Source organism: Camellia sinensis, chromosome 5 (assembly GCF_055761805.1).
Source record: "Camellia sinensis isolate YWXY chromosome 5, ASM5576180v1, whole genome shotgun sequence".
NCBI lineage: Eukaryota > Viridiplantae > Streptophyta > Magnoliopsida > Ericales > Theaceae > Camellia > Camellia sinensis.
Window position 1 is genome coordinate 19,603,312 of NC_138965.1, and position 27,602 is coordinate 19,630,913.

Here is a 27,602-nt window from a genome sequence, read left to right on the forward strand (position 1 = left end):
AAAATGATTTTACATAACAAAATAAAATTTAAACACAACTTGTGCATAGCACATTTAAAAAAACTAGTATATAAGTAAAATAGAATCTTCTCTAAGAAAACTTTAGATATGTGCCATGTATTATTTTAGCCTCTTAAAATTTTGCCAAGTGTCATTCCTAGATTTAAAGATATGAGTTTCTATCTTTAATACTTTTTCTCTTTCTTTTTGCATTTTTTTTAATCATCTCTTTCTTTTCTCTTTTATTCCTCTTATAATTTTTCTTATTTCCTCTATAAATTCATTATTTTGTATATATGTTTTGAATTATTCCATCCTATATATTTATATTTATTAATTCTAATAACATGTAGAAGAAAATTACAATTTTGAAATACTTTTACAAAAGTATGATAAAACAAATGTAAAAGGTTGTTCTAAAAAAAATAAAGTAAAAAAGAAGACAAAAAAATAATTGTTTATAATAATATCACATTAGAAACAAAAAAAATATTGTTGAATTAATGTTGTGTAGGCATCATAACATCTAGACTCATTTTATTTGCTGTAAATTGTGTTCAATAAAAATATTTTTTGCATTTTGTGATATTTGACCTCATAAATGTTAATAAAATAATTTTCAACAATTCATTTTATATTGGACCATGTGGGGTTCCTCAACATTTTCACAAAGAAAATTCGATTTAGAGAAATTTCGGTATCGATACAAAGAAATTTTTAAACAAATTTCAAAACACAGATAAATTCAGAGAAATTTCTCTGGTATAATCACTTTTGATTTTCTGTTTTTTGAAATTTTCTTTATATTTTTTTTTATTTACTTACAATTTTCTCAATGTTTTGCTCACAATTTTTTCAGTGTTTTGATCAAACCAAAGAAAATTGAGCTACTTCACTATTTACTGTTCGGAAAATTTCTCTAATTTTCTTTGTGTTTTAAAATTTTCCCAATATTATCTTATCCAAACCTTAAACATAAAAATTACATCTCCCCATTCAAACAAACAAATCAACAATCATCGTTACTAAAAAATTAGAGATATAAAATCTCGAAATAGAAAAATTCATAAAATTGAAGAAAAAAAACCAAGAATCAAAGAGCAAATCGTAGGGGAAAAAAACTCGTATCAATCCAGAGGAATCTCGACATCGCCATGTGAAATCTCCTGTTGCAAATCCACCAGAAACACAAGTCTTGAGAATCTCCTTAACAGTACCAATAAGATCTCTGGCCATCGATCTCACCTTCATGACTTTTGCGATCTCAATCACATCATCAAGTGATATATTGCCTGCGTGCTTGATGTTCTTGGTCTTCTTCTATGGTCGAACTCGGAGATGGAGAGCTTCTCGTCGCTGGGTATAGATCGAGTTTGGTGAGATCATCAACTTTTATGTCTAAACTCGATATTTGATGATACTTCAAGAATAAGAGAACTTGGCGATTTTGTTTGAAAAATAATTTTTTAAAAATTAGAGGGAGATCTTAAGTTAAAAATAAAAATAACAATAATAATAATAATAATAATAATAATTTATGAACCTCTTCTAGTTTAAAAAATTGAAGAGGAATGTTAATTAAGAAGTGTTTTGAAATAATAATTAAAAATATTTAATTAAATTTATTTTTTAATTTTTTTATAAAAATAAAGTGAGTTAATAGTTAGGGAGTGACTTTCACTTTCAAAAGCCTAATTCTTCCAAAAAAAAAAAAAAAAAAAAAAAAAAAAAAAAACAAATTGACAAGCTATGTTCGACTATTTTTTCTTAAAAAAAAAAATAAGGCAACCTAAAATGGAGCGTGGACAGAGTACAGCACATTTTGGGTTTTGATTTTGCCTCAACTGAAAACCCTCCCTCTCTCTCTCTCTCTCTCTCTCTCTCTCTATACTCCATTCCTAAACCCTCTCTCGGTCTCTCGATCGATATACATATAATTTGTATGAAAATGGAATTCAAGTTTCGAGCCATCGACGAGCAAGCTTCGACTTATCTTCCTCCTCCTTCTTCTTCTTCTTCGAGCATCAGTTACTTCACCGAGCAAGCACTCCGAGGTAAGTTCAAAAATCCCCAATTCTTCACTTCTCTCACAAAATCAGCCACCTCAAATCAACAGTCAACTCTTGCATCTATAGATTCCTAGATCAATTCTTGTATATATATCTGTATAAAAATGTTGAAGAAAAATTGACCATCGGACTAGATTTGTGGTTGAAATTTTTTATTTTTATTTTTATTTATTTTTTTGCTTTCTTGCATTTTCTCTGCGACCAAACAGAGTCTTGAGTATCGAAATCTGTTTGATTTTACCATCTTTTTATGTCTATAAGTTGGTAAAGTTTTCGGAAAAAAGATTAAAAATGTTGAAGAAAAATTGACCTTATTTATACGCTAAATCATTGTACGAGACTCATCCGAGTAGATTTGATTTCCTGCATTTTCTCTGCGACCAAACAGAGACTTAAGTATCGAAGTCTGTCTGATTTTACGATCTTTTTATGTATGTATGTACATATGTTGGTAAAGTTTAGGGAAAGATTAAAATGTTGAAGAAAAATTGACCTTATTTATAAGCTAAATCATTGTATGAGACTCATCTGAGTAGATTTGTGGTTGAAAATTTTTTTTTCTTTTGTTTTCTTGCATTTTCTCTCAACCAAACAGAGTTTGAGTATCGAAATCTGTTTGCTTTCACCATGTGTTACTGTTTACAATGTCTTTTATGCTAATCATTGTATGAGACTCATCGGAGTATATTTGTGGTTGGAATATATATATATATATATATATATCTATATATATATATATATATATATATATATATATTTGCTTTCCTGCATTTTCTCTGCAAACAAACAATCTGAGTATCAAACTTCTGTTCGATTTCATGATCTTTTTACCACATGTCGCTTTTTGACAATGTCTTTTACGTGAATAATCATACTTTCAGCAGGCTATTCAGGCCCTGATTTTGGACGCCCGGCAGAGTTCTTTCGAAACCCTAATGATGTGCGCGAAGCAATTCAGCGGGAGCTTGAGAAACAGAGGATTAGAGAAGAGATTGTTGCAGGTGAAATTGCGCGTAAGCGGTTGCTGGAAGCAGAAGTAAGGAGGGAGATGTTGATGGAGAGAGAGATGGCGTTGCGTGGAGCTGAGAGGTTCTCACTTTTCTCGGGTTCAGCTGCCGTATCGGCAATGCAGTTCGAACCAAGACTGTCTCTTTTGCATCAGTCCGATGGTAGATCGCTCGAGGAGAGACTGGCATTGTCACTCGAGGATAGGCTGGGCTACCAGGCTCGTCGTGGGAATGGGGGTTTCGGGACTTTTTCCTTTCAGCACAATGCGGAACCTAAGATTTCTGAGGTCAAAACTCCTTCAGAGGTTAGCAAAGAGAAAATCATTTTCCTGGTCAGTACTTAATACTTTTACGTCCTCCTCTTGCCTTCACTTTCCTTGTGTATGTGTTTGTGTGTGTGGCTGTTTTTTTTTGGCTTTCCATATGTTGTGTCTGTTGGGTCCTAAAATTGAATGTCACTGAAAATTACAGATGAAGTTTTTTTAAACTTGTTTTCTTTCCTCGATGGCCTGCAACTTTGATGGATTTCTATGCTTTTTTCTTCCCCCAAAATTAGATTTTTTTTGGCTGAAGGTTTTGTTCTCGTTTTTAGGACTGTTTCTGTTCATGAATTCAGTTGGTTTGAGGTATAATTTCTATGTTCTGGTCCTGATGTATGTTATTTTCTTTGGCACTGATAGTGTCCATTTTCTCTTTAATAGCTTGTCTTCTAATAGTGAAATTGCTTGTTTGATTTGGGATTTATGACCATCTTTGGTTAATGGTATTTTTTCTTTGCATTGACCCATTTTATTTGTAATTGCCTTTAGTTTTTATTTTATTTTATTATTTCTAAATTTGTTGGTAAATGTCTAGATTGTGGCCTATGCACATTAATATTATTTTGGGTATGATGAGTACAACGTATAGATAAGATAAGTGTTGCTGAGATAAGGATGCTAAGGTGGATGTGTGGCAAGATTAGAAAAGACAGAGTTAGGAATTAATATATTCGAGAATGGGTAGGAGTAGTACCGATAGAAGATAAGTTGAGAGAGAATAGATTAAGATGGTTTGGTCATATACAACGGAAACCAACAAAGGCAGTAGTGAAGAGATGCGATACAGTGACGGTAGATAGTAGTCTATGAAGCATGGGTACTTCGAAAAATACGCCATACCCATACCAGGTACTTATCGGCATATGGTACTTCTGCATACGTACCGGGTATACGAAACACGTACCTAAAATTTTTCTTCTTAATTTTTGGCGTGCCCAGACATACTTAGGCCTTGTTTGGGAACAGACTATTTTAGTAATTTTTTGACTTTTTATGAAAAGATGTGCAGAAAAGTAGAGAGGTGATGTGATTAGTTTTAGTTAGCTTTTTGGCTTTTTGGCTAAAATAGTCAGTCCCCAAACGAGGCCTTAGTATATATCCAAGCCGTATCGTACTTCAGTTGGAACAATATTTTCTTCTACTACCCAGATAAAAATTCCTTTCACTAGATTTCTTTTTTATTTTTTGTTTTATACTTAGTATGATTTTAAAATTAAACTATGGTGTGTAAGTTATTTAATATATTGACATTTAATTTTGATTTATAGTTTTACTTTTGATATTAAATGTTAATTGAAGGTTGGACCTTAACAAAGTAAACTAGTTAATTAATTTTTGCATTACTCTAAATTAAAAATAAATATTTTTCTACAAGTATACCAAGGCGTACCTGTATCCTATTTTTTTTGAATTTTACCATAACGATGTATCCATATTGTACCAGTACCAGTACTCGTACCCGTGCTTCATAGATGGTAGTGTTAGGGGAAGGGATAGACCTAGATTGATGTGGACTAATGTAGTAAATAGAGATATGAATCTCCTTAATTTGACTAACGAAATGGGCTTGGCTAGAGTTGAATGGAGAAGAAGGATTTATGCAACTGACCCCATTTGATGAAACTTAAGGCTTGGTTTGGTTTGGTTTATGAGTACAACGTATGCCACATGATCATCAGTTCACTGTTGCATGGACATACTCTGTATTGGAAAGTAGCTTCCTTATACTTTATGTATGTACACGTTGGAATTAATGTTGCATAGGGTTTGCTCTCTTCTTTAGCTCAGATCCTTGGTTATTAGACACATCAGAAACCCTTATCAAAATGTCAGTCATCCCGTTGGCAGGAACAGTTTGTTTTGAATATATATATATATTTATATTTTAAATTGTATGGAGGGGACAAGCGAAGGAAAGTGGAGAAAACATTTACCTCTTGGAGAAGAAAAGTGCGTAAGGGAATGGAAAACTGTCAGTATTCTGTTCTTGGAGAGGTTTTGGAGGTAGCTGGGTAGAGTTGACTAGCAATAAAGGATTCATATTGATGGCAACAAGTAATTTGGATTACATATTTTGTTGAGTTCTTGAAAGTCATTAGGAGTGTGGAAAAGGTTATTTGGTGGAATGGAGACAAGGATTCTGCAATGAAGGTAGTGGAAACTTTTGGGGGATATGGTATGGTCTCACAGAATAAGGCTTTTGTTTCCAACTTTCTTTGTAAATTTCATGGAAACCCATCTACTCGTTCTCATAAGGTATGCTCTAATAGGTATTGAGCTCAAGAAGATGGAGGGGATTCTAATTACCTACCTAGATGAACTCATATTTGATGTCCTTGACAATCTGTTACCATGGCTGCCGCTTGTTGAACGTCTTCAATCTCATATGAAATTCGTGATTATGCCAGGTTTTTCAGTGAGGCTTTAACTTGACCCCATTCCTTTCTTTTCTTGATTCTGTTATTGTAAAATTTTAAAGTATTAAATTATGTTAAAGCTCATACACTTTTACGTTGTGTTTGGTTGGGAGATTTGGGAAGGGATTTGGAAACGAAAAGGGAAAAAAATGTGTGAAATTAGGTGAAATGTAGATGTATTTTATTCACATTTCACTTACATTTTCCTTTTCCCTTTCCAAATCCCTCAACCAAACACAGTGTTAGAGTTGATCTATATAGGGTGAGATTACTTGTCACATTGTGGAGCAACTGTGAGTATAGTTGAAATCTTCATATCAGGAGTACCCTTGAGTACTCTGTTGAATGAGGACTTGGATCTCATTCAATCTGTTGGGAGTATTTGCTCTAGCCTCCATTGCATATGAGAGTTTGGATTTTCAAGTTGTGTGGTATTGTTCTATGTTACCTGGAATGTGAATCGTTTTGATATATGGAACGGGAACAGGAACGTGGTACACCACATTCTCTAAAATGTGGTACGACAGGGGTAGACTTGTATACGTTACATTTCAGAAGTTAAAGTATTTTTAGAGTAATTTTATTTTAACTATTAGGCATCCAATAAAAAATATATATATATATATATTTTGTTCTTTATGTTTTTGTCTTGTCAAAATTTAATTCGCCTTAGATTTTAGTTTATTGTATTTGATGTTTTTCCTTCTAAGGTAACATTTAAGGAAATATATTTGGAAAAACTTTTGGGATCGCTTTGGAACACTAAATTTACCGTTTTGGAAAGAAAGTGTACCATATTGCAGAACATGCGTACCAATATGTAATTTGCTAGGGAATTTGCGTTTTCTGGTAACACAGGTATTGTTCTTGAAAATATTTTCATCCTTCTGTTCTGGATTCATGGTGTTTAATTTTTGGCTAGAGGTTTTAAATTTGGGTCACCTTGGTGCATGACAACTGCATGTAGCCATTAGGGATTGCGGTTGTAAATGACTTACCTAAGAAACACAAACATGAACAGAGACCCAACATGGCAAGAGCATTGTAATTATATAGAAAATGTAACAAATTTCTTTTTTTACATTACAAATATATTTATGTTTTATTTATTAAACTAGAAATACATTATTTTTCACGTTTTATATATTGAAAATAAAGTTTGAACAAGAAGTATTAATTTTTATTATAAAAAGATCTATTCACAAAATTTAGTTGTTTTCCTTTAATTAAAAAGCTTAAAAGAATGATTGATATCTATAAAATTTTTATTGTTTAGATTTTAACAACTGTCTCGCAAGTTATTTTCTTTGAACTTGCATGTATTTGATGTGTGTTTAAGGGTTGAATATGTATGTTTTTCAAGTGTTCGAATCTTAGTTGCACGAAGCGGGAGTGGGAGTGGGAGTGGGAGTGGGGGCGGGGGCGGGGGCGGGGGCGGGAGCGGGGAAGCGTGAGTTGATAGAAGTTTCTTAGGTTGGGAGCGCCTCGGGGAGCGGTAATATATATATATATATATATTTTAATACACATTAGAAGTTTTTTTATAAATATTTTTTATAATACACATAATTATTTTATTTATTTATTATATTTTTTAAATAATGTTCTATTATTAATTTATTTTTTTTATTTTTAATTGATATATATATTATAATAAAAAAATATAACAAATAAGAAATAATAAAATATGTTAAAATAAATAATAAAAAATAAGATGATTTATTTTATAAATTTTATTAGATTTTTTTTTATTATATATGATTTAATTAGATTTATTATATAACAAATTATATTATAATTATATTATTTATTATATTCATTAAATGTAAAAAATGGGAGGGGCTAAGGGGGGATACAAATCGAAGAGAGAGAGAGAGAGAGAGAGAGAGAGAGAGAGAGAGAAGAAGAAGAAGAAGAAGACGAAGTCGTCGACGACAAAGAAGAAGAAGAAGAAGAAGAAGAAGAAGAAGAAGAAGAAGACGATGACGATGACGATGACGATGACGATGAAGAGAAGACAGAGAGACAGAGGAGGAGATCGAGAGAGATGAAGACAGAGAGTGAAGAGGAGATTGTGAGCAGATCGAAGGCGATGTAACACAGATCGAAGGCTATGTGACAGATTGAAGCCGTGTCTGAGAAACCTATGCCCTAAACCAGCAAATCTATGTAACAGATCGACGGCGAGACCAGATTTCTCTCTCTCTCTCCCTCCTTTATGATCCCATCTTTGACTGAATCGCGTTTCTCTCTCCACAGAAACGCGATTCTTACACGTTTCTTTTTAGGAAACGCGGAATCGCGATTCTTACTCAGAATCGCCACCTGGTTGCACGATTCCTGCAACTAAGGTCCGAATTGTGTCAGATTATAAGAAAATGAAATAAATAATAGAACATGTTTGGAGGTGCTCGAGGATTGTTCAACGAGTGTCTGTGTTTGGCATGTCTGACACAAACATGGTACCTTCTTAGGAATGTTCATGCTTCATAAAGGCCTACTTTTTTTGTTTTGGATCAACAACAAAGGACTTTATTGATAAATCAAAAAAGTAATTAAGGATGAGGCATCCTCTTACAAAAAAAAAAAGGAGAAAACACAAAGCAAAACCCTAACAAGAAACTCTTAAGCAAAAGCCTACATATCGCACACCGCCAAACAATCTCTAGCTAACAAAAAAAGTGGGACCCCCTTAAATAGAGGATTCTCCGAAACCCAAAAAGAAGTTAAGTGGCAAACACTATCCCACAAGCAGCTCATCTCCCGGAACTTATCTTCAAACATTCTCGCATTTCTTTCCATCCATAGAACCCAAAAAGTTGCAAAGACCGCACAAGACCATAGCATTTTGGCTCTTCGATCCTCTGAAAGCGCGAAAGTCAACTTGGAGCATATGCGCACTCCCTTTTGGGGCTACCCATATAACATTCCCCAACAAAAACAATTTGTGCCATAAATTCATAAAGGCCTACTTTTGCACATGCAACAATAGCTTTGACACTATTCGATGTACCACCGGTAGTTTTTGAATGAAACATTTCTTTTTGAAGTCCATTTAATCACCTTTCTTGAAACCCTTAGGTAAAATGCTCTCATATTTACTAGACCAAATTTATTATGAAAAGCTAAGATATATTTTCTTGGAAGTTGGAGAAAAACTTCCCCAAGGGTTGAAAAACAATGATATTTGAGTTACTATACTTTCCATTTAATGTGTACACATAATATTTTTTTGGTCATAATTTGACCCAGTTGATTTTGTATTCATAATGGTTGACATCTACTTCAGGGTTAAAAATGAAGATTTCTTTGTAAGATTTGAGTTTGCATTCGAAGATAAAATCTAATGTGAATTTGTGGTCTTCTAGGTCTCTTTTGTGTATGCTTTTGTCACAAAGTGAAGCACTTCTGATTTGTGTTATTATTAGATCACAATAGGTGAAATGTTAAGCCTGAGCATTCAGATTCAATTTTTTTTTTTTTTTTTTCTCCCTTTTGCAGTGGAGATGGTTGATCCTCAACTATGTAGCATGGACACTTTTAGAGAGGAGTCGTGTCTGTTTTGGACATCAACACTTCTTGGGCACTTTGAAAAACGTGTCTGACACTTAGAACATGTCCTTATTTTACAATGTAATTTCACACTTTGATGACAACACATCAAACACATGACCAACATAAAATGAAATGAAGTACACAATGAAATGGACAACTTCTGACATAGGAAGCGATATAATAATGAAATAAATTAAAAATGTAGTAAGAAAGAAAATAGTAAGACTATGTAATATATACATGACATTTGTAGAGCTTCATTGTACACATTTTGTAATTTTATGGAAAAAAATATATATATACAGATAGTAAATTGAAGTGCATATTTTTCTTTATATTATGTGCAACACACAAACACATATATATAATACTACAATGTTTCTTTGTCCTTGCCATGCTCTTTTTGTATTTTTTAGGATTTGTCGTGTTAGCATGTCTGTATTGAATTGTGTTCGCGTCCCTTGTTCATGTCTATGCTAGAAATAGCCCGGATGACTTGATACTTTCTTCTCTTAATTTTGTCAACCTGGTGATTGATTTTAAAACCGAATGGTTAAAATGGTGATAATGAGTGAAAGACTTAATAATGAAAACCTGATGTTTAGTGTGCTCTTTTTGGTTTTTCTCGTGGAAAATAAAATTTATAAATTTCTTGCGCTTTAAGTATCAAAATCAGGGGAATAGTTAGCAGGAACCTAGGCTTGTTAAGGCAAAAGGTATATGTTTTGGGCATATGTATTTCTACCCATGCTTGGGGTCACCCCTCTACTGGTGGACCAGCAAGTTAAAAGTCAGCCATCAAGGGGTATCATAGTCATTGGTTTAGGAGATTATTTGTCTAGATCACCAAACTTATAATGGGTTATGACAACCTTTTGGACTGTCATGTTAATGATCTTGCAAAATAATCTTAATGAATGGCTTTGTTGATCCTTGGGTTCTGATTTTTCATTTGCTGGTTTAAGTGGAGCAGGCTACCTTTTATACGTGAAGTGGGTGCGGAATGTGGATACTTGTTTAGTGTCCTGATACGTTTCATGTTGCTCATTAATGACTATGTCTTTTGATTGTCTGATAGTTGTGTGCAACTCTAGGTTAAAAAGAATTCCAAAGTCACTGCTTACTAATCATAAAAAAAAGAAAAGAAAAAAAAAAGAAGAATTGCTATTAATTTTGAGTGCGTCACTTCTTGGTAAAGAGGTCACTGCTTACTAATCAAAAAAAAAAAAAGAAAAGAAAAAGAATTGCTATTAATTTTGAGTGCGTCACTTCTTGGTAAAGAGGTCAAGACCCATCATAAACCTGAAGTTCATATTGTGAACATGATTCACAAACCTAAGATAATTTTCATCATTATAGGATTTACTTGCCTCTACTGATGATGGATAGTTGTTAACTCAACTTAAAAGAGAGTCCTCGAGCTTGGTGTCTGATTTTTCAATTGTTTGATGGTTGAGGTTTTGAATGATAAATCTGTAATGGAATAGGAAACCGATTTTGCTTAATCATGAGTTGCAGATTCCAAAACGCTGTAAAAAATATTCAAAAGTACATATGGCAATTGAATTTATGTTTTTTTTTCATGTACACCTTAACAAAATCTAGTTCATCAAAAAAAAAAATGTTGTTTTTTAATCGTCAGATTACGTGGAAGCTAAGAAGCACATATACTGACACGAGACACAGACATGACAAGACCATGGATATATAGACACAACATTTTTCTACACAGGACACGGTATAAAATAGGAAAAATTGTATTTAAATGGGAACAATTCAAAATAATTGCACTTTTATGGAGGTGTAACTGAGCCCGTGTCTAGCACAATTGAAAGTTGTGGTATGGGACACAACTCTTACTTGCTCCGACTTGCACTTCCATGAAAGTGCAATTATTTTGAGTTGTTCCCATTTAAAATCAATTTCCTTATAATATATATAAATATATATATATTCACATTATTTAATCAAATTATGATAAAAAAACACATTAATAATATTATCAATATGTCAAACAACAAAACCACTAAATACAAATTTAAGACCTAAACATCCATGACATTTTTAATTTAATCATCTTTCAAAATTCCATAGCACCACCATTTCAAACATATAATAAAAAGATTGCCCATTCAGAAATTTGCTATATGATTATTTTGGGGGAAAATATTACATTTTATTAGATGTCAAATTGTTTTAAAAAAAATTACTTTAGAAGTATCTTAAATTCTTACAGTGTAATATAATCTATAGAAGTCTACCTCTATCATACCACAGTTTAGAGCACTCGGCGTACTTCATTCCCAAATGTATTCGACACTCATATATAGATCTGGTAGAGGAGGTGTTAATGCTTCCAAGTGTGGAATCACAAGAGTTAATATAAAACACTCGTGTGGCAAAAACTATACTTAATGAAAAATATGTTAGTTAGTTGGCCTAAGAAGCTTAAACACTTCTAAGACGGTAGTATGTCGTGTCGGACATCGACACAACACAACGCGCCACTCCTCTAATACTTCTTTGCACTCTTTGAAACCTCTTGTTAAACACACGCTGAAATGTGTCCTACATTTTTAGAAATTTTCTAGACTTGGACATGTTACAGACACTTAACACGTATCTATAGCTTGGACATACATAAAATACATACAAATTTAAATAAAGTAATTTGAAATCCAATAATAAAAAAATGGCATAAGCTTATACATATTCTCCCCCTTTAGACTTTTAAAAATTATTATATCAAACTAAACAAAGCCTTAAGTCCCATCAAATAGGGTCGGCTATATGAATCATTTGTCTCCACTCGACTCTATGAACGACCATTTAGTTAGTCAAATTAAGGAGATTCATATCTCTATTTACTACACTAGCCCACGTCAATCTAGGTTTGTCCCTTCCTCTAAAACTTCCATCTACTGTCACTGTATCGCATCTCTTCACTACTGCCTCTGTTGGTCTCCGTTGTATATGATCAAACTATCTCAATCTATTCTCTCTTCATTTACTTCTATTGGTACTACTACTATCCATTCATGAATATACTCATTTCTAACTTTGTCTTTTCTAGTCTTGCCACACATCCACCTTAACATCCTTATCTCAGCAACACTCATTTTATCTACATATTATCTCTTAGTTGCCCAATATTCCGTCTCATACAACATCACTAGTCTAATGGCCGTTGTATAGAACTTTCCTTTTAATCTAGTGGGAACTCATTTATCGAATAGTATTCCGGACGCACTCCTCCACTTAAACTGCCCCGCCTTAATTCTATGGACCACATTCGCTCTAATCTCCCTAACTGTTGTGATAATCGATCTTAAATAATGAAAATGTAGATATTTCTTAGTTCTCAATCTTCACTTCTCCTCTACTTCCATTGTTACTGTTATTAAAATTACACTCTATGTCCTCTGTCTTAGTTCTTGCTTATCCTGAATTCTTTAGATTCAAGTGTTTCTCTCCAAGTTTCCAAATTAGTGTTAACTCCTCTAGTCTTATCTGCTAATACGATATCATCTGCACTTTTAAAAATTATCTTTTGTATATATATGATATATAATAATTATTTATCCTTATGTATGTCATATAATAAATATATAAAACTATATATTTTGCGTGTGGCCCTTGGGTGTCGTTTCATACATTTTTTAAAAATTTATGTGTTGGCGTGTTTGTGTCTTGTCAAGTATCCGTGTTTATTAGATGTTGACAACTTGCTTAATTTTTTTGATACTCCACGTATGTCCATAACTTTTTTGATGATTTATATAAGATTTTGCCTGATGTACATTTAAAACATTGAGTGCCTCCGTAGGTATTTTGAATCCTAAATAATTTAGGAAGTAGAATCCTTGGGACCACAAGATTTATACATTGAACATGTTGTTTTTAGTGCTTCGCATGTGAACATATTAGTCCAAAGTTTTCAACTGTTACGTAGAACTAAAAAAAAAAAATTTAAATGGTTGATTGTAGTTAGAAATTTTATTTTTTAACTAAATTTTTTTTTTCTTCAACTAGTGTAAGTTTGAACGGTATAATTTGATAGTATTTAAGATTGAAATTGTGAGTGGTAAATTAGAAAGAAAATCAAAGAATTTTTCATAGAAAAGGATTTAGAACTATGATTCAAATATTTTGACTTATGATTCGTAAGATTTTCATTGTAAATCATTAGATTTTTACAAGTATGTTTTGAGGATCATAGTTGTCAAAATCTAATGATTAACAATCTTTCCTTTTAAATTGAATCATTTCCAAATCTATTGGAATCCTAGGTATGCATCCTTTTTAAAGGAATTTCTATGAGTTTCTTTTGATTTTATGATGCATGATTTGAAGCTTAAGCCCTCTCAAATCCTACAGTTTACTTGAAAACCAAGGCTCCGTTTGGTTTAGTTTTTTAAAAGAGTTTCGAGTTGTATTTTGAAAGATAAGTTGTTGAAAGGAATTTTGAAATTGAAAATTTGTTTGGTTATGAGTTTTGAAAATAATTTTGGGATAATTTATAGTTTTTTTTTTTTTTTTTTTTTTTTGTAGTTGAATAAATGGGTGTGAGAAAATTTGATTGATTAATGTGTAGAATGTGTGAGGAGGAGAGAGAAGAGAAGAGAGAGGGGAGAGAAAAAATGATTGATTGATTTATTAATAAGAAAAAGAGGAGAGAGGAGAGATAAAAAACAATTTTGAAAATTTGTTAACCAAACATGTTTGTTTTTGTTGCAATTAAAATTACAAGGAAAAAGCATGGATAAATCCTACTTATCACTTAAAAGTACCAAGAAGTCCTTTTAAGTTTTTTTAATGGCCAGTAAGCTTAACTTTTTAAAAACTTCTTCAAATTAAGTCGTAAATTTTAGTGATTTTTCATTTACCCTTATAATGTAATTGCACAATGATATAAATAATTGAAAGTGATAGTAAGTAAAAATAACATGAAAATAGGGAGTAAAAATGTTTAAAATATTTTTGAATGTATAATCCTAAATAGAAATTAATTTTTTGAAAAATTGAAGAAGTTAACATCACATTTTTTCTTTGGTCTTGTCATTTTTACTTTTTCAAATACTGCTTCCATGATGTTTAGATTGGGTAAAAATAAGTTTAAAAGCCATGTATCTTTCAACTAAGTGGTTTTTCAAAACCAAGAAAAAAATATTTATCCATTTTCTATAAATTTACTTTTTCAAATACTGCTTCCATGATGTTAAGACAAACAAGTGATGTTAATTTTTAAAATTTAAGAAAATTGATTTTCACTTACAATTATGGATGTGAAAATATTTTAAGCAAATTATTTACCATCTATTTTAATGTAATTTTTATTTACTTTGTAATTTAATGATTTATATCATTGTGCGAGTATATTATAAGATTAAATAAAGAATTTCATCAAATTATGGACTTAATTGGACAGCTTTGAAAAGTTGAGTTTACGGGTCATAAGAAAAACTTACAAGACTTGTGGGTACTTCTATGAGAAAAGTAGGACTTATTCATACTTAGAATATATTTTTATCTAGATAGTGACAACAAGGAAATGTACTGGTAATATTTTTGCAGTTTTATTTTTTGTTGTTTCATTTGGTTTAGACAACCATTTGTTGGGTAACATGTGGAACTTTACTTGGATGTTAAAATGTGGGGTAGATGAGACCCACCTCCTTTGAATTTAAGCTGAAATACAAGAATCCCCTTGGTCTGTACACACTCACTCCATCACTCCCTTCCCCATATTTGTCAAAACAAATTGCCCAGTGCATTAATTTTTTGGTGGGGAGGGTTATGGAATTTGATTGTGTTGTTGTATGATTTTTTATAAATACACCAATTGCCCTTGCTCAAATAACTTAGGTTTAATGTCCCCATATTTGTCCCTCTATAGATGTAAGAAACAACATGAACCAGTTCTATCTTGCCCATCATAAGCATCTCTTTGGCTTTAACCTTTGAAAATCAAAACCACCATTGAACCAAGCACTGTCTTTGTTGCTCAAAAGTCCAAGTGGACCACCTGTTGGCCACATCAATCATCATCTTTCACATTTGTAAAACTCAAAACTCTATTTATAGTTGATCAACCCCTTAAAGAGGTTTCAATGCTGTGATCTGATGGCTAACCACTTTCAATACCCAATAATGACTGATCAATATCTTCTTCAACCATTTCAGTAACTATGGTTTTGTCGCCAGCATATTTCCATTCTCATAATTCTGGACTGATACAGATTCCCTGCTAAAAACCATTTCATAAATTCTTGAACATTGTTGCAATGGCAGTTGGTTTAATGGTAGTTTCTGGATGGTTTGCCTGTATATTTGAGTTGTCTTTCAATTGGTGTGTGGTTGGAGGTGATATGAGAGTTTGGATTGGGGTTGAAAAAGGTCCAACAGAAAAAGAGGAGGTGATACGAGAGTTTGGATTGGGGTTGAGAGTTTGGCAGTTGGTTTGATGGTAATTTCTGGAATTATATTTTTTTGATTTTTTTTGTCTCCGAGGTCCTTATCCCCTACTTGTCTTGAATTAGTTTGATTATACAAATTTCCTTCTTTCTCAATTATTTGCTTTCGTTTAGTTGCACAAAAGTTTTGTTCTTTTGGTTCTTAAACAAATACCGTAATGATATTAGTTATATATCAATTTGTTCTTTAAGGTATTTAATCAACAATCATGCATTCGTCTTATAGATTCACAACATATATATCTGACACACCCTTTATGCGTACATCAACTCCCAGCCTACCTCGCCAGCATTATCTCTAATATCAAATGAGTTTTTCCTAGGTTAACCCAAAACCTTCACTACTTCACTAGGTTTTGATTTTGATCATCTTCAACATTTACAATCAATCAAACAAAAATAAATATTTGGGTTTTCTTGGTTAAACCCAAAACCAACAACCATCAAACACACACCTTAACACTTAAATTAAGGTGCTCATCTAGAACTCCTTGGATGTTTTTATATGAGGCCAAAGTATAGTTGTGAGTGATGGGAATAATCTATACAAACTAATAATGATTAACCTAATGAGAGAACTTTGAGACTCCAATAGGTCTGACAACCTTACACTCACATAAGTTGGGAAACCTTGAAGAGATGTGATCTGACCCTAGAATGTATAAAGATGCTCTCTCAAATAGTTTGTTTCTCGTCAAGAAAATCTAAATGGGGAACGGTCGTATAGCTGTATCTTCTCTTAAGAAAAGATCATAGATGAATTAAACTAACCTAAACCAAAATAGTAGATAATACAAAGCGTACTGAAGACTTGCTCAAGTGAACTCATTCCATGACAAACAAACAAACAATTATTTCCTTTTGCTGTTCAGTCCTCTTGTTCTTCCATCCAATGTAGGCTAGGCCACTTGGTATTTTTCACCCTAATGGATATAATAGCAACTAGCTTTCAAAAATACAGTTTTGGGTTGGTTCATAAAGTTTTGGTTGGCCCATTGTCTGAGAGCTATAAACAACGATTAATGAGTCAGCTCATAGCAATTCTTTGGTGGGCCGACCTCATCTTGCAAAGTATTCTACTCTCTCTGTATCTTCATATGGGTCGATCCAACTAAATGTTTGGTCGGCCCCCAATGAGGGAAGTTACAAATCATATAGAACTTGTTCTCATCCACCATCCCATATGGTTAGTTGCCAGTTTGACTTACACTATCTTTTTCGAGAAACCTCCAACATTGGTCGAGCAAGATGACCAAATAGACTGCAATATTCATTCTGCATGGTTTTCTAGCTCTGAACCTAGTCTAAATAATCCTACACAAACATGTGCATTTTCATTATGGTTATGGGGAGTCCCTTCTAACTTTTCTTTTGAGCCATCCCCTTAACATTATTGTATTTCTCATATCATTCTCTTACTCCTAGACACAAGTAGTCGGACACAATAATAAATGCACATGGAACCTACTCACTTTTGTTTGAGGGTGAGAAAAATGGGGTGAGAATTGGGCTTATGAAACATGGGTACCCCAAAAATTTTGTTGTATGAGTATTGTATAATTACTTGATAGAAGTATGCAGGGGCGGGGCTATGTGTAATTCAGTGGTGTCAGTTGACACCACTGAACTTTCAAGTTTTGTTTAAATATATATAAAATTTTGTTTAATAGTTTTCAATTTTAACAAAATGACCCCAGTATTTGGAGCTATTCATTATTTAGTGGTGTTAATTTTAACAAAATGACCCCAGTGAATTTAGATAAATATCACATATATCACATATATTTGGAGCTATTCATTGTTTAGTGGTGTCAGTTTTAGCTCAGTGTTCGTTCATTCATTTGCTCCATCAATGCTTCATTCTCTAACAACCATTGTTGCATTGCCATTGATGCATTCCTTCATTTGTTCTCTCTCTCTCTCCCTCTGAATGATCCCACTGAAGGGAATTCCTGGCTACGCCACTGGAAGTATGCGTAACGATATGGTTGCATGCGTACCGGATACGTAAAATATGTATTCAGTACGCGAAATACTTTGCGTACGGCTAGGGTATCACATGTACAGGATAGGTACATTTCGAGTATGGAATGGATACTTTTGTGGGTATGTAAGGGCATAAATGTAATTTTTTAAAAAATCTAGGGATATTGGAACAATTATAGTCTATTTTAAAAATTTTAAAAAATGAGTTTTTTTGACAATTACAAAAAATATTTAAATTATTTTTTACATTTGATTTTTTGGGCAAATTACGCTGATAGTCCTTGTATTTTGGTTTGTGTCATTTTAGTCCCTATAATTTTAATTTGCTCGATTTTGACCTTGAATTTATAATTTTGTCCCAATTTAGTCCAATTGCTTACAATTGTTAGCATTTTTTAATGAGAAATATGTACATAAGTGACATATGTCACGTTTTTCAAGGGAAACTTATAAACTTGTTTATCTCAGTGAGTTAACTTCAACTAATTTAGTGATATTTTTCCATCAAAAACAGTAATGATGTTATCAATTGGACCAAATTGACACAATCTAAATTTAAGGGTCAAAATTGGGCTAATTGAAAGAACAAGGACCAAAATGACACGAGACAAAATGTAGGGACTATCAATGTAATTTGTCCTTGATATTTATGCGTACAGGGTATGCAAAATATGTATTCACTATGTGAAATACTTTGGGTATGGCTCGGGTACGGTGTATGTGGAAAGGGGCACACGATGGGTACTTTTCGAGTACTTTTATGGGTACATCAGGGTATAAATGTAATTTATAAAAAATATAGGAGTACTAGAACAATTATATTGTGTCTATTTTTAAAAACCTTAAAATATGAGGTATTTTTTGCAGTTACAAAAAATACTTAGGGTTCTTTTTTCAATCATTACAAAAAATTCAATTATTTTTCAAGGGTGGCGCTAATAGCCCCCACCTTTTTTCTTAGGACCCCCGCCTATTTATATTTTTTTAATGACAATTATAGCCTCAATTAAAATTACTATAATGGACACATTGAAAGGGAACAACCACCCTCACAAAAACAACATTCAGAATTGAACAAACAACCCTATCAAACCAAATTGAGCACCCACCCCTTATGGTCTATCATTCTTATTCATTCTCATTGTGTTCTTGAGCACCTACATCCTCCATAATCCATCTTCTTCTGGATAAAATCATTCTCATTAAAATCATTCAAAATTTATGAGAAAAGTTGAGTTCGAATTTACAGGACTGAACAATTAGCATAATTTTTTTTAAATTATTATATGTTTGTGAGAGAGAGGATGTGGGTGTAATTTACATAGTTCCTGTTCAGTGGTTCCTATGATCATGAAAGTTCTACTGAGCTTTCATAAAAAGAAAAATATTCCAGTTGAACACCTATAAAACTTTCTTTGTTCAGTAGGGTTAATTCGAACAACAACAAAAAGTATGACAGTTCAATGTTGAACACTGTTTTTTGGACAAATTGATCTTGGTTCAAAGAGTTTAAAAAATACTTCACATTTAACAATAAGAATAAATAATATCACGAAAAATAATGAAAATAACTAAGATTGATCAAAATACCTATTGAGAATGATGCGGAGAGACTACCCGTCAGTGGTGGATATGATTTTTGTTGTTCGTAGGGTGAGATTGGGGGTGTTTTAAGTTAAAAGCTGATAATCATAAAGTAGAAGCTAAAAGCACCCTTTCCTCAACTTCTGAAAAATCAGTTTTTTTCAGTTTATTTAAGCTATTTCTGCTTAATAAACTATAAGCCGAAGTTGCACCAAAAGTCTGGTATAGGCTCCCAAATTAAAATAAGTTATAATCATTTCCTAGAATCTGTAACAAACAGCCCCATTGTTGTCCAGTGTGTGTCAGTGCTTGGTCTGTAATGGGTTGGTGATAGGTTTAGGGGAAAGAGAGGGCAACCTTGTTGTGGGTTTGTGTGGGGGTGCAAATCTCTGTTAGGTTATGCTTTAGTGAGTGTCCAAATTGTTATGGGATGTGCAGCTAGGTGGGTGGGTGTGTAATGTTTTGAAGGAGGGATAGTTTTGGTATTATGTAGGGGTCCTTAGAAATTTTATCAATGTTTAAATTTTATAAGTGAGGATTCAAAAAAAAAAATTTTGGGGGGGGGGGGGTTTCCTTAGAAAAAAAGGTGGGAGCTATTAGTGCCGTCATTTTTTAATTGTTAGGTATAACTACAAATTATAAAAATAAAAAATTAAAAAAAAAATTATTGATGTACCTAGCCATTCTCTTACCGGTCAGAGTCTTAAAAAGCGCTTGGGCCATTATTTTAGCTCCTGGCCTAATCAGTTTCATCATTTTCTGAAAGGCCTTGGCCCAATACTTTTTATCATTTCCTCAAATCCTAACCATGGGTAAAAAAATAAATGGGCACATTCTTATTTTTTAGCCCAATACATTTCATCATTTCCTCGCAGCCAGAAAATAATTGGCTAGAAAGAATCACCAAACATTTTACCATTCACAATTACAACAACAATAGTTACATACAACAACAAATAGTTTTGGAAATCAATTATGATTTTTTTTTTGAAAAATGTACAAACTAGTTAGACAAAAATAAATATTAAAAAATTATTTTCAGGTTTTCTAAAATTACTCTCTCTCTCTCTCTCTCTCTTCATACTTTTGAAATGCTTACTGATTTATAGCGCTTCTATTTTCCAACTTTCCCTAGCTCGCTCTCTCTCTCTCTACCCCTTCCTCGCGTTGTGTCTCTCCCAATATCCCACACTGACCATGGCTATTTTAAGTTTTTGGCCATTATTTTAGCTCTTGGCCCAATATGTTTCATCATTTCCTCAAAGCCTAAGGGTCGGAAACAAATAATTGGGTGGATTCTCTTACCTGTCAGAGTCTCTAAGAATTGGGATTGTGTAGTATAATCCTATTTATTTCATTTGTTGAATTTATGGACAAATAGAGTACTGGAAGCAAAAAAAAAATCTATTCAAATAAAGATTGATTTAATGAAAAAATATAAATTGTGTGTACTTGTGGAAAAGTAGAAGATTTGGTGTTGCAAAGGAGTTGGATTTGTGCAGCACAATGATTGAGCGAAGGATTTATTGCAAGAAATGATAGTTTTCTCTTGGGCAATAAAGGTTTCCATTTTGTATCGTGAAATGTTGAATTTATGTTGGAGGGTGGTAGGGGGTAGGGCATGGGGAGAATGAATGTTTCTGTTAGCACCACTTGTATAGCGTATTTTAAAAACTCACAAGGGAGTCTTTGTATCCGTAACTAAGCCCAACCTTAGCTAACATCGATATTATTTTAAAAATTATAAAAATATTGGGTCCCTCTGAATATAAAAGTTTGAAAAGTTATGTTTACACATACTTATCTTCGTTTTTAAAGATGTGATCAATATTTATTTTTTTAATTTGTGTAAGTTTGATTGCTGATTGTTGATTGTTGATTGTTGATTGAGTGGCATGGTGAAATGAGATTCATGTCACCAACCCCAGGTAGTTGGGATGTGGATTTGTTGAGTTCAAGAGAAATTTTATTCGCCCACCACAGAAAATCTCAATATACACCATTTATGTCGTTTAAATATAAACATCCAAACCAAAGTTAAATGTTTGGTCATAAATTTCCAAACAAAAAAACAATTGTTGAAAAGGTCATATCCGAACGGAATGTGTATCTGATGAACATTTCATTTCTGCTTGGAAATTTATGTCAAAACATTTGACTTTGTTCGGAAACTTATTTTCGAACAACACAAATGTTGTGTACTGAAACAAACCATGGTGTGCAAATAGAATTTCCCTAAGTTCAGTCGAGGTGAAATATTATCCATAATATTATTGTGTTAGAGTTTATCGTGACTTGATAATGCCAGTTTGTGGTCTATGAGGTGAGAACTTGTCACATGTGGGCTTTGGGAATTGGTGAGAATGGGTCAAACATTGTCCCATTTAGAGGGGTTAATTACACTTAGTAACCCTACACTTTTACCAAAATCTCACTTTAGTCCCTTCACTTTTAATTGTAACTGTCAACCCCCTACACTTTAACTCAAGTTGCAATCTCATCCTTCCATCTGTCTACCGTTAACAAAGTTGATGGAACTTGTCATTTGAAGCATATGTGACATTTTTGTTGTCTCATTAGCACCTTTACACTTCTATTAAAATCTCATTTTAGTCCATCCACTTTCAATTTCCATTTACTTTATTAACAGTTGATGGACGGAAGGGTGAGATTGGAACTTGATTCAAAGTGTTACAATTGAAAATGGAAGGACCAAAGTGAGATTTTGATGAAAGTGCAAGGGTAGGAATTGTAATTTATCCCATTTAGAGATACAAGTGTCAAAGTGGGGCCTGTTGTGAGGTGAATTTTGGAAGAATGTTTTGTTTGAGAACATTTGTGTGAAGGAGATGTGGCTGAAAGTACATTGCTCCGTGCAAGGTTCTTTTTTTCCCCCAAGTTTTTTGAGTGTGGCTTAAGATAAATGTTTGATGGTGGGCCAATAAGTGGGGAGTGATTATTTATTATAATTACATGTTGCATGTGCAAGGTTGAGATCAGGTTGCTGGACATCTTTTTGTTCTTTGTCGAGCTAGTTGGGGGTGCTCTGGGCCCTTTTTGTATCCCATGCCTTGTCCAGTTATCAAGAAACTTGAGTCTGAAGAATTATGAGTTCAATACATCCTGTTTGGTAGAAAAATGGATATCCCTTGCTCATTATCAGACAATCACTTATGCACAAACCTCAATTGTGTGAATAGTAAATGTAATTGGCTGGATCTAGTAACTAGGTTGCTTGGAAAATAACCCTATTTGTTTGCTTGGTGTTGGTGGGAAGAAGAAATTGAGATCCTTGGGGACCTAAGGCTTTCCATTTTGAAACTTAATGATGTTTACCATCCTATCTATTGGCTCTTTCTTGGAGGTTTTGGATTTTATAAGGCAAATGTGCCTTGAGTGGATAAGGCCTGGACATTTCCACCTTTTTAGAACAGTCCTTTCATAGCCGTATTTATTAAATTCACATCAAATCCTTGTAGGGTATATTATAGTTAAAGGTTCACACCTAGGCTTCGAAAAAATCCTATGGATGTCAAGGCTTGAAGAAAATGCATTACTCTATGCTAGGTAAGGCTCCTTCAGTCAAGGTTACATAAAGCCCTCAAGTTTATGCCCTTGAGTAGCTTTAGTAGGCTTCAGACTTAAGGCACACATTTTATTTTTTATTTTTTATAATCCAATCATATCATATCTTTTGACTTTATCTTGTTATTTTTTAATGGTCACTAATTTCTGTCTTATATCATATTCTCAAACCATTTTTTGTATTTTGTATTCTAAATTTAGGAGCTTACGCTTGACTATTTGAAAATGACATCTCTAGTGCTTAATTTTTAGTGTATAATTTTACAATAGATGCTTAAAAGTTACAATTAGTTTTTATTATTGCAAATATGCTTTGACTATTTGAAATTGACATCTCCAGTGCTTAATTTTTAGTGAATAATTTTACAATATATGCTTAAAAGTTGCAACTAGTTTTTTATTGTTGCAAATATGCAAATTGATATTTGATTTAGCTGATGCATATATCAATTGAAAAGATTTACATGTATATTGATTTTTCTCTCTTACTTGATAAGTCAAAAACGTTTTCTTTGTGTGTGTTACATATTTCTCATTGTTTTAACTAGTAAGCATATTTGACATTCATGCCTATCACACATGTGCCTTACCTCACCCAGGCTTGCGCTTTACTTCTAGGAGACCTTGGCACCTTAGTGCACCTTGAGCCTTAACAACCTTGGGTTATATTTTGTAATTGAACTGGTGAATTATATTATTTCTATAGTTTCTTGAACAATCAAGAAGTCACAATTGGATAGGAAAGCAGTATATATTTTGATACAATGGAGTGCTCTGTGATGGAAGGATTTGAACCTCTAAATAGTGTGTGGCCAAAACATGTTGCCTTACTACTTGGCTACGTTCCATTTGATTTTCTATCAAACACTAATAAAGAATAATATTGGTATTGGTTGATTGTAAATTCTGGTGGGGGAGTTATAGACACCTTTACATGCTCTGGATTACATGTCTTAGGGTTGGTTTGGCAAATGCTTTTTTGCTTCTTTAATTTTTAGGATAAAGTTGTGGCTAAAAAAGTTGATGCGTTTGACAAATGCTAAAAAGTTGCTTTTATATTGGTCAAGTTTAGGTGGGGTTTGGAGTTTTTTTTTTTTTTTTAAATTTTATTTAGTGAACTTCTTAGAAAGATTTGAGTAATTTTTTTTAATAAAAAAGAAAAATACTAAAGATTAAGAGGTTTGAAAAAGAAATGTAACTTTTTAGTACCTGCCAAACGGGGTGGATCTTGTTTGAAAAGTTTTTTTTTTTTTTCCTCAGTCAACTGAATATGCTTAACCAAATATTCAAAATCCTTTTAGCTTAAATAGCCAAAAAGTAGCTTTCTTTGTTGAAACCAAACAGAGCCTTAATTTCCTTTGCATTATTGCCCTTTATAATTTTTTTTTATCATGCACTTCAAGCCACGTATAGGTTTGGCCAAGGAATGGGAAATATATATATATTTTGCTGATAAAAAAAAATGTGTATATATATATAAGTGGCAAATGTTTCTTTGTTCTCAGTGCACTTGTACCAGCTGTCCTTTTACTTGCTTAGTAGTGTATGCTTTTTCTAATGATGGCTCATAATGTTTCAAGTGCACACTTAAGTTCACTCTCCATGGAGCAGTCAACTTGGTGACAAACCAAATTGATAACCAAGTTGATGAAATGATAAACAGTAATCATTTAGAATTTATTAAAAAGAAACAGATAAACAAAATTACCCAATTACTGACAACAGACCAGTTGAAATTAAAGGGTAAGAAAGCGAAACTTCATCATTAGGCTTCATTTTAAGTGAGGAAACTCTAATCCATTCTTCTTCTTCTTCTTCTTCTTCTTCTTCTTTTCCCATTTTTGTTTTGGTTTGGTTTTGTGTGTGTGTCATTTAGCCATGTTCAAGGTGGATGTTAGGTTCAGTGAACAACAATTTTACCTTTTCTCATTAACTATTTTAATTAGGTTCAATGAGCAGTAATATTGTTTTTCTCTTCAATTAACTGTTTCAAGTAGATATTGTGCTTTATTGGCTTCTGGTGGCACTCTCCTTACTATGTTAAAAATTGCATGGCATTGGGCAAATCCTTTTTTTTTTTTTTTCATATTCTTCTCTTAATTCAAATTTTGTTCTCATATTTTATTTTTAGAAGTGCTTTTTCTTTTTCTGGCTCTATTTTATATGCAACTGATTGTTTCTCTGTGTGTCATCTTTGTTTTAGACGAATTTCTGAATGTTGTAACACACCAAAAGTCAAAGTACGCATATACAATAAAATACAGTGCTTCCAAAACAAAATTCACCTTAATATTTGCTCGAAGTTCTTTTAAGTGTATACTTAATGGTGTACTTTTCTACAGTGTCACTGCAAATTGTATATGGACATACTATGTAGACTACTTGGGCTTCTGGGTAACTAGTTCATATATTACCTTAGCCTGGTTGATGATCATGGCCGGACATAGCATGAACTCACAAAAGTGTATTTTTTCCCTTTTAAAAAAAAAAAAAAAAAAAAAAAACTGCTTGTATTAATGTATCCCTGTACTGTAAATGTTAGGTACTTCTGCTGATGTGGCTGAATATCAATGTTTATAATTTGGTTTGGTAACTGTGTATTTGCTTTTCACATAAAAGATGATGTGCATACAGTAATTTTTTTTTTTCTCATTGAATTTTGTTGCACAGTTGGGCATATTAATGTGTCACTGTGTTGTTTAGATCTGATCCAGATATAGAGATTTCCTTTTTATTTTAATTTTTCGGCAATTTTCAGAATTTTTTGATATATGGATTTTCTTCTACAACCAGGCATGTTTCCTCAAAAAAACTATCTGGTTATTGCGTCACTTCATGGCACACGTGCTATTTTAGAAATCTTTGGCTTGAAACAGGTTGTTTTTAATTAGTGATGACGTGGTACTCTTATTTGCTTATATTTTATTTATTTGAACCTTTTCAACTTTTAGCGGGTGGAGACCATGTGGAATGACATATACTCATTTCAAAATCTTAGCAGCAATAGGTTTTAGAAGTGGATTTGTGTGGTTCCTGGGATTGTATTATATCGCATTATAAAAAGTATTAGGACATAATTAAATGTGTTGTTTGATCTATGTGAAACATGTGATTCTGCATATAGTGAAACATGTGATTCTGCATATATAGAAACCCCCTTTGTTACTTTTGGCTGAAATGTGTAAATATATTATACCATCATTCACTTATCGAAGAACTAATACCAAATACATCACACAATTCCTCAATTAATTGATCAACAAGTCTAAGTGCACAGAGGATCTGTGTCCCATTCGATGTTTCGTCTTTGTGTTCCTAGCATTGCTCTTAATTTCTTCCAATTATAACAAGTTGCTAAATTATCTGAAATCCTTATTACAGAACATTGCTATTGGAATGATTTTTTTTTTTTTGGTGTGAACTAAAACTAGAGGTATTTACTCCATTTTTGTGAAACATATGATTCATATAATGGTCATAGTTTAAGCATTTTGTTGCAGGGTAAGCCAGAGGAGAGTTTTTCCGGAGCAAAGCGCAAAGCTGTGACACCACCAGTGTCGGGTGGTAGTGAGCTTCCTTCGATCAGTGGTTCAAATAAGAAACTTAAAGAGGAGTGGAGTTGTGCACTCTGCCATGTTAGTGCGACGAGTGAACAAGGCCTAAATGAACACCTTCAGGGAAGGAAACACAAGGCCAGGGAGGCGGGACTCAGAGCGTTGAGGACAGGCAAGAACTATGCAATTGGGCTTTTCCCGAAGAAATCTGCAAAGCCCACCATTCAAATTATTGAGACCATAGATAATAAGATCTCAGAATTACTCCCTGTTAACAAAACTGGGGAGAAGTTATTGCAGAAAAAGTCAAAGGCGGAAGATGTGAAGCAAAGCAATAACTTGGCATTGCAGGTAATTAGTAAGGAAACCAATGCTTCCTCAAATCATAAAAGTGGGAAGTTTTCGGGACAGAAAATGCAGAAAAGTGGAGATCACAAGAAGAAGTATAAGTTTTGGTGTGAAATGTGTAAGATTGGAGCCCACTCCGAGAAAGTGATGAATGATCATAGGAAGGGAAAGAAGCATGTGGGACGGCTTCAGGAGCTTAATAAAAATGCAGCTTCTCAAACGGAAAAGGCTCTGGAGAAAGAAAAAGAAGATCCAGAAGTGGTTGTCATAGATGGAAAAGAAGAAGAAATGCGGGACAATGTTGACAGAGCTGCAGATGGTGATGACGTGGCAGTGGAAAATCCGGGAGCAGTAGCAGAGGGGATGCAGCTGGTAGTGGCATCAATTGATTGACGAAAGCGTTTTGAAGTGTAGATGCCGATGGATGGAAATTGAAAGAGAGCACTGTGATCTGCAGAAAAATCACTGCATTCAGTCTCGCTTTTCCATCCTAAACTTGGATTTGTTGGTGTGTGATCTTACTCTGTTGTACCTTTAAACCGCAATGTGGCATGTGTTTGTTTGTATTCGGTATTTTTTTTCCTTGGTAAGTTGTATGCTTTGTAGAAAGGATGGTAAGAACAGCCGATTTTCAAAAAACCCAGAACTCAGACTAGGTCGCAGTTAAATTGATTTAGTTGCATGGATCATTTTAAGTTTGGAAA

General features: G+C 33.2%; 1 protein-coding gene across 4 annotated transcripts; it reads left to right on the top strand.

Annotated features, from left to right (window-relative positions):
• The first annotated feature begins 1,672 nt into the window (after positions 1–1,672).
• Positions 1,673–27,602, top strand: LOC114315877 (uncharacterized). Of its 4 annotated transcripts, none has more exons than XM_028262502.2 (3): positions 1,673–2,054; positions 2,951–3,381; positions 26,497–27,602. In XM_028262502.2, the coding sequence occupies exons 1-3, from the start codon at positions 1,943–1,945 to the stop codon at positions 27,289–27,291; spliced, it is 1,338 nt and encodes a 445-aa protein (XP_028118303.2). In that variant the 5' UTR covers positions 1,673–1,942; the 3' UTR covers positions 27,292–27,602. The 4 variants fall into 4 exon arrangements, with proteins under 4 accessions (XP_028118303.2, XP_028118301.2, XP_028118302.2 ...); XM_028262500.2 differs by having other exon boundaries at positions 1,742–2,054; positions 2,951–3,408; XM_028262501.2 differs by having other exon boundaries at positions 1,756–2,054; positions 2,954–3,408.

Bases quoted from the DNA above. Each gene is read 5' to 3' on its own strand.
- LOC114315877 (XM_028262500.2), top strand. From the start codon at position 1,943: ATGAAAATGGAATTCAAGTTTCGAGCCATCGACGAGCAAGCTTCGACT. The intron at 2,055-2,950 runs GTAAGTTCAAAA...TCATACTTTCAG, and splicing joins CACCGAGCAAGCACTCCGAG to CAGGCTATTCAGGCCCTGAT. The intron at 3,409-26,496 runs GTCAGTACTTAA...ATTTTGTTGCAG, and splicing joins AAGAGAAAATCATTTTCCTG to GGTAAGCCAGAGGAGAGTTT.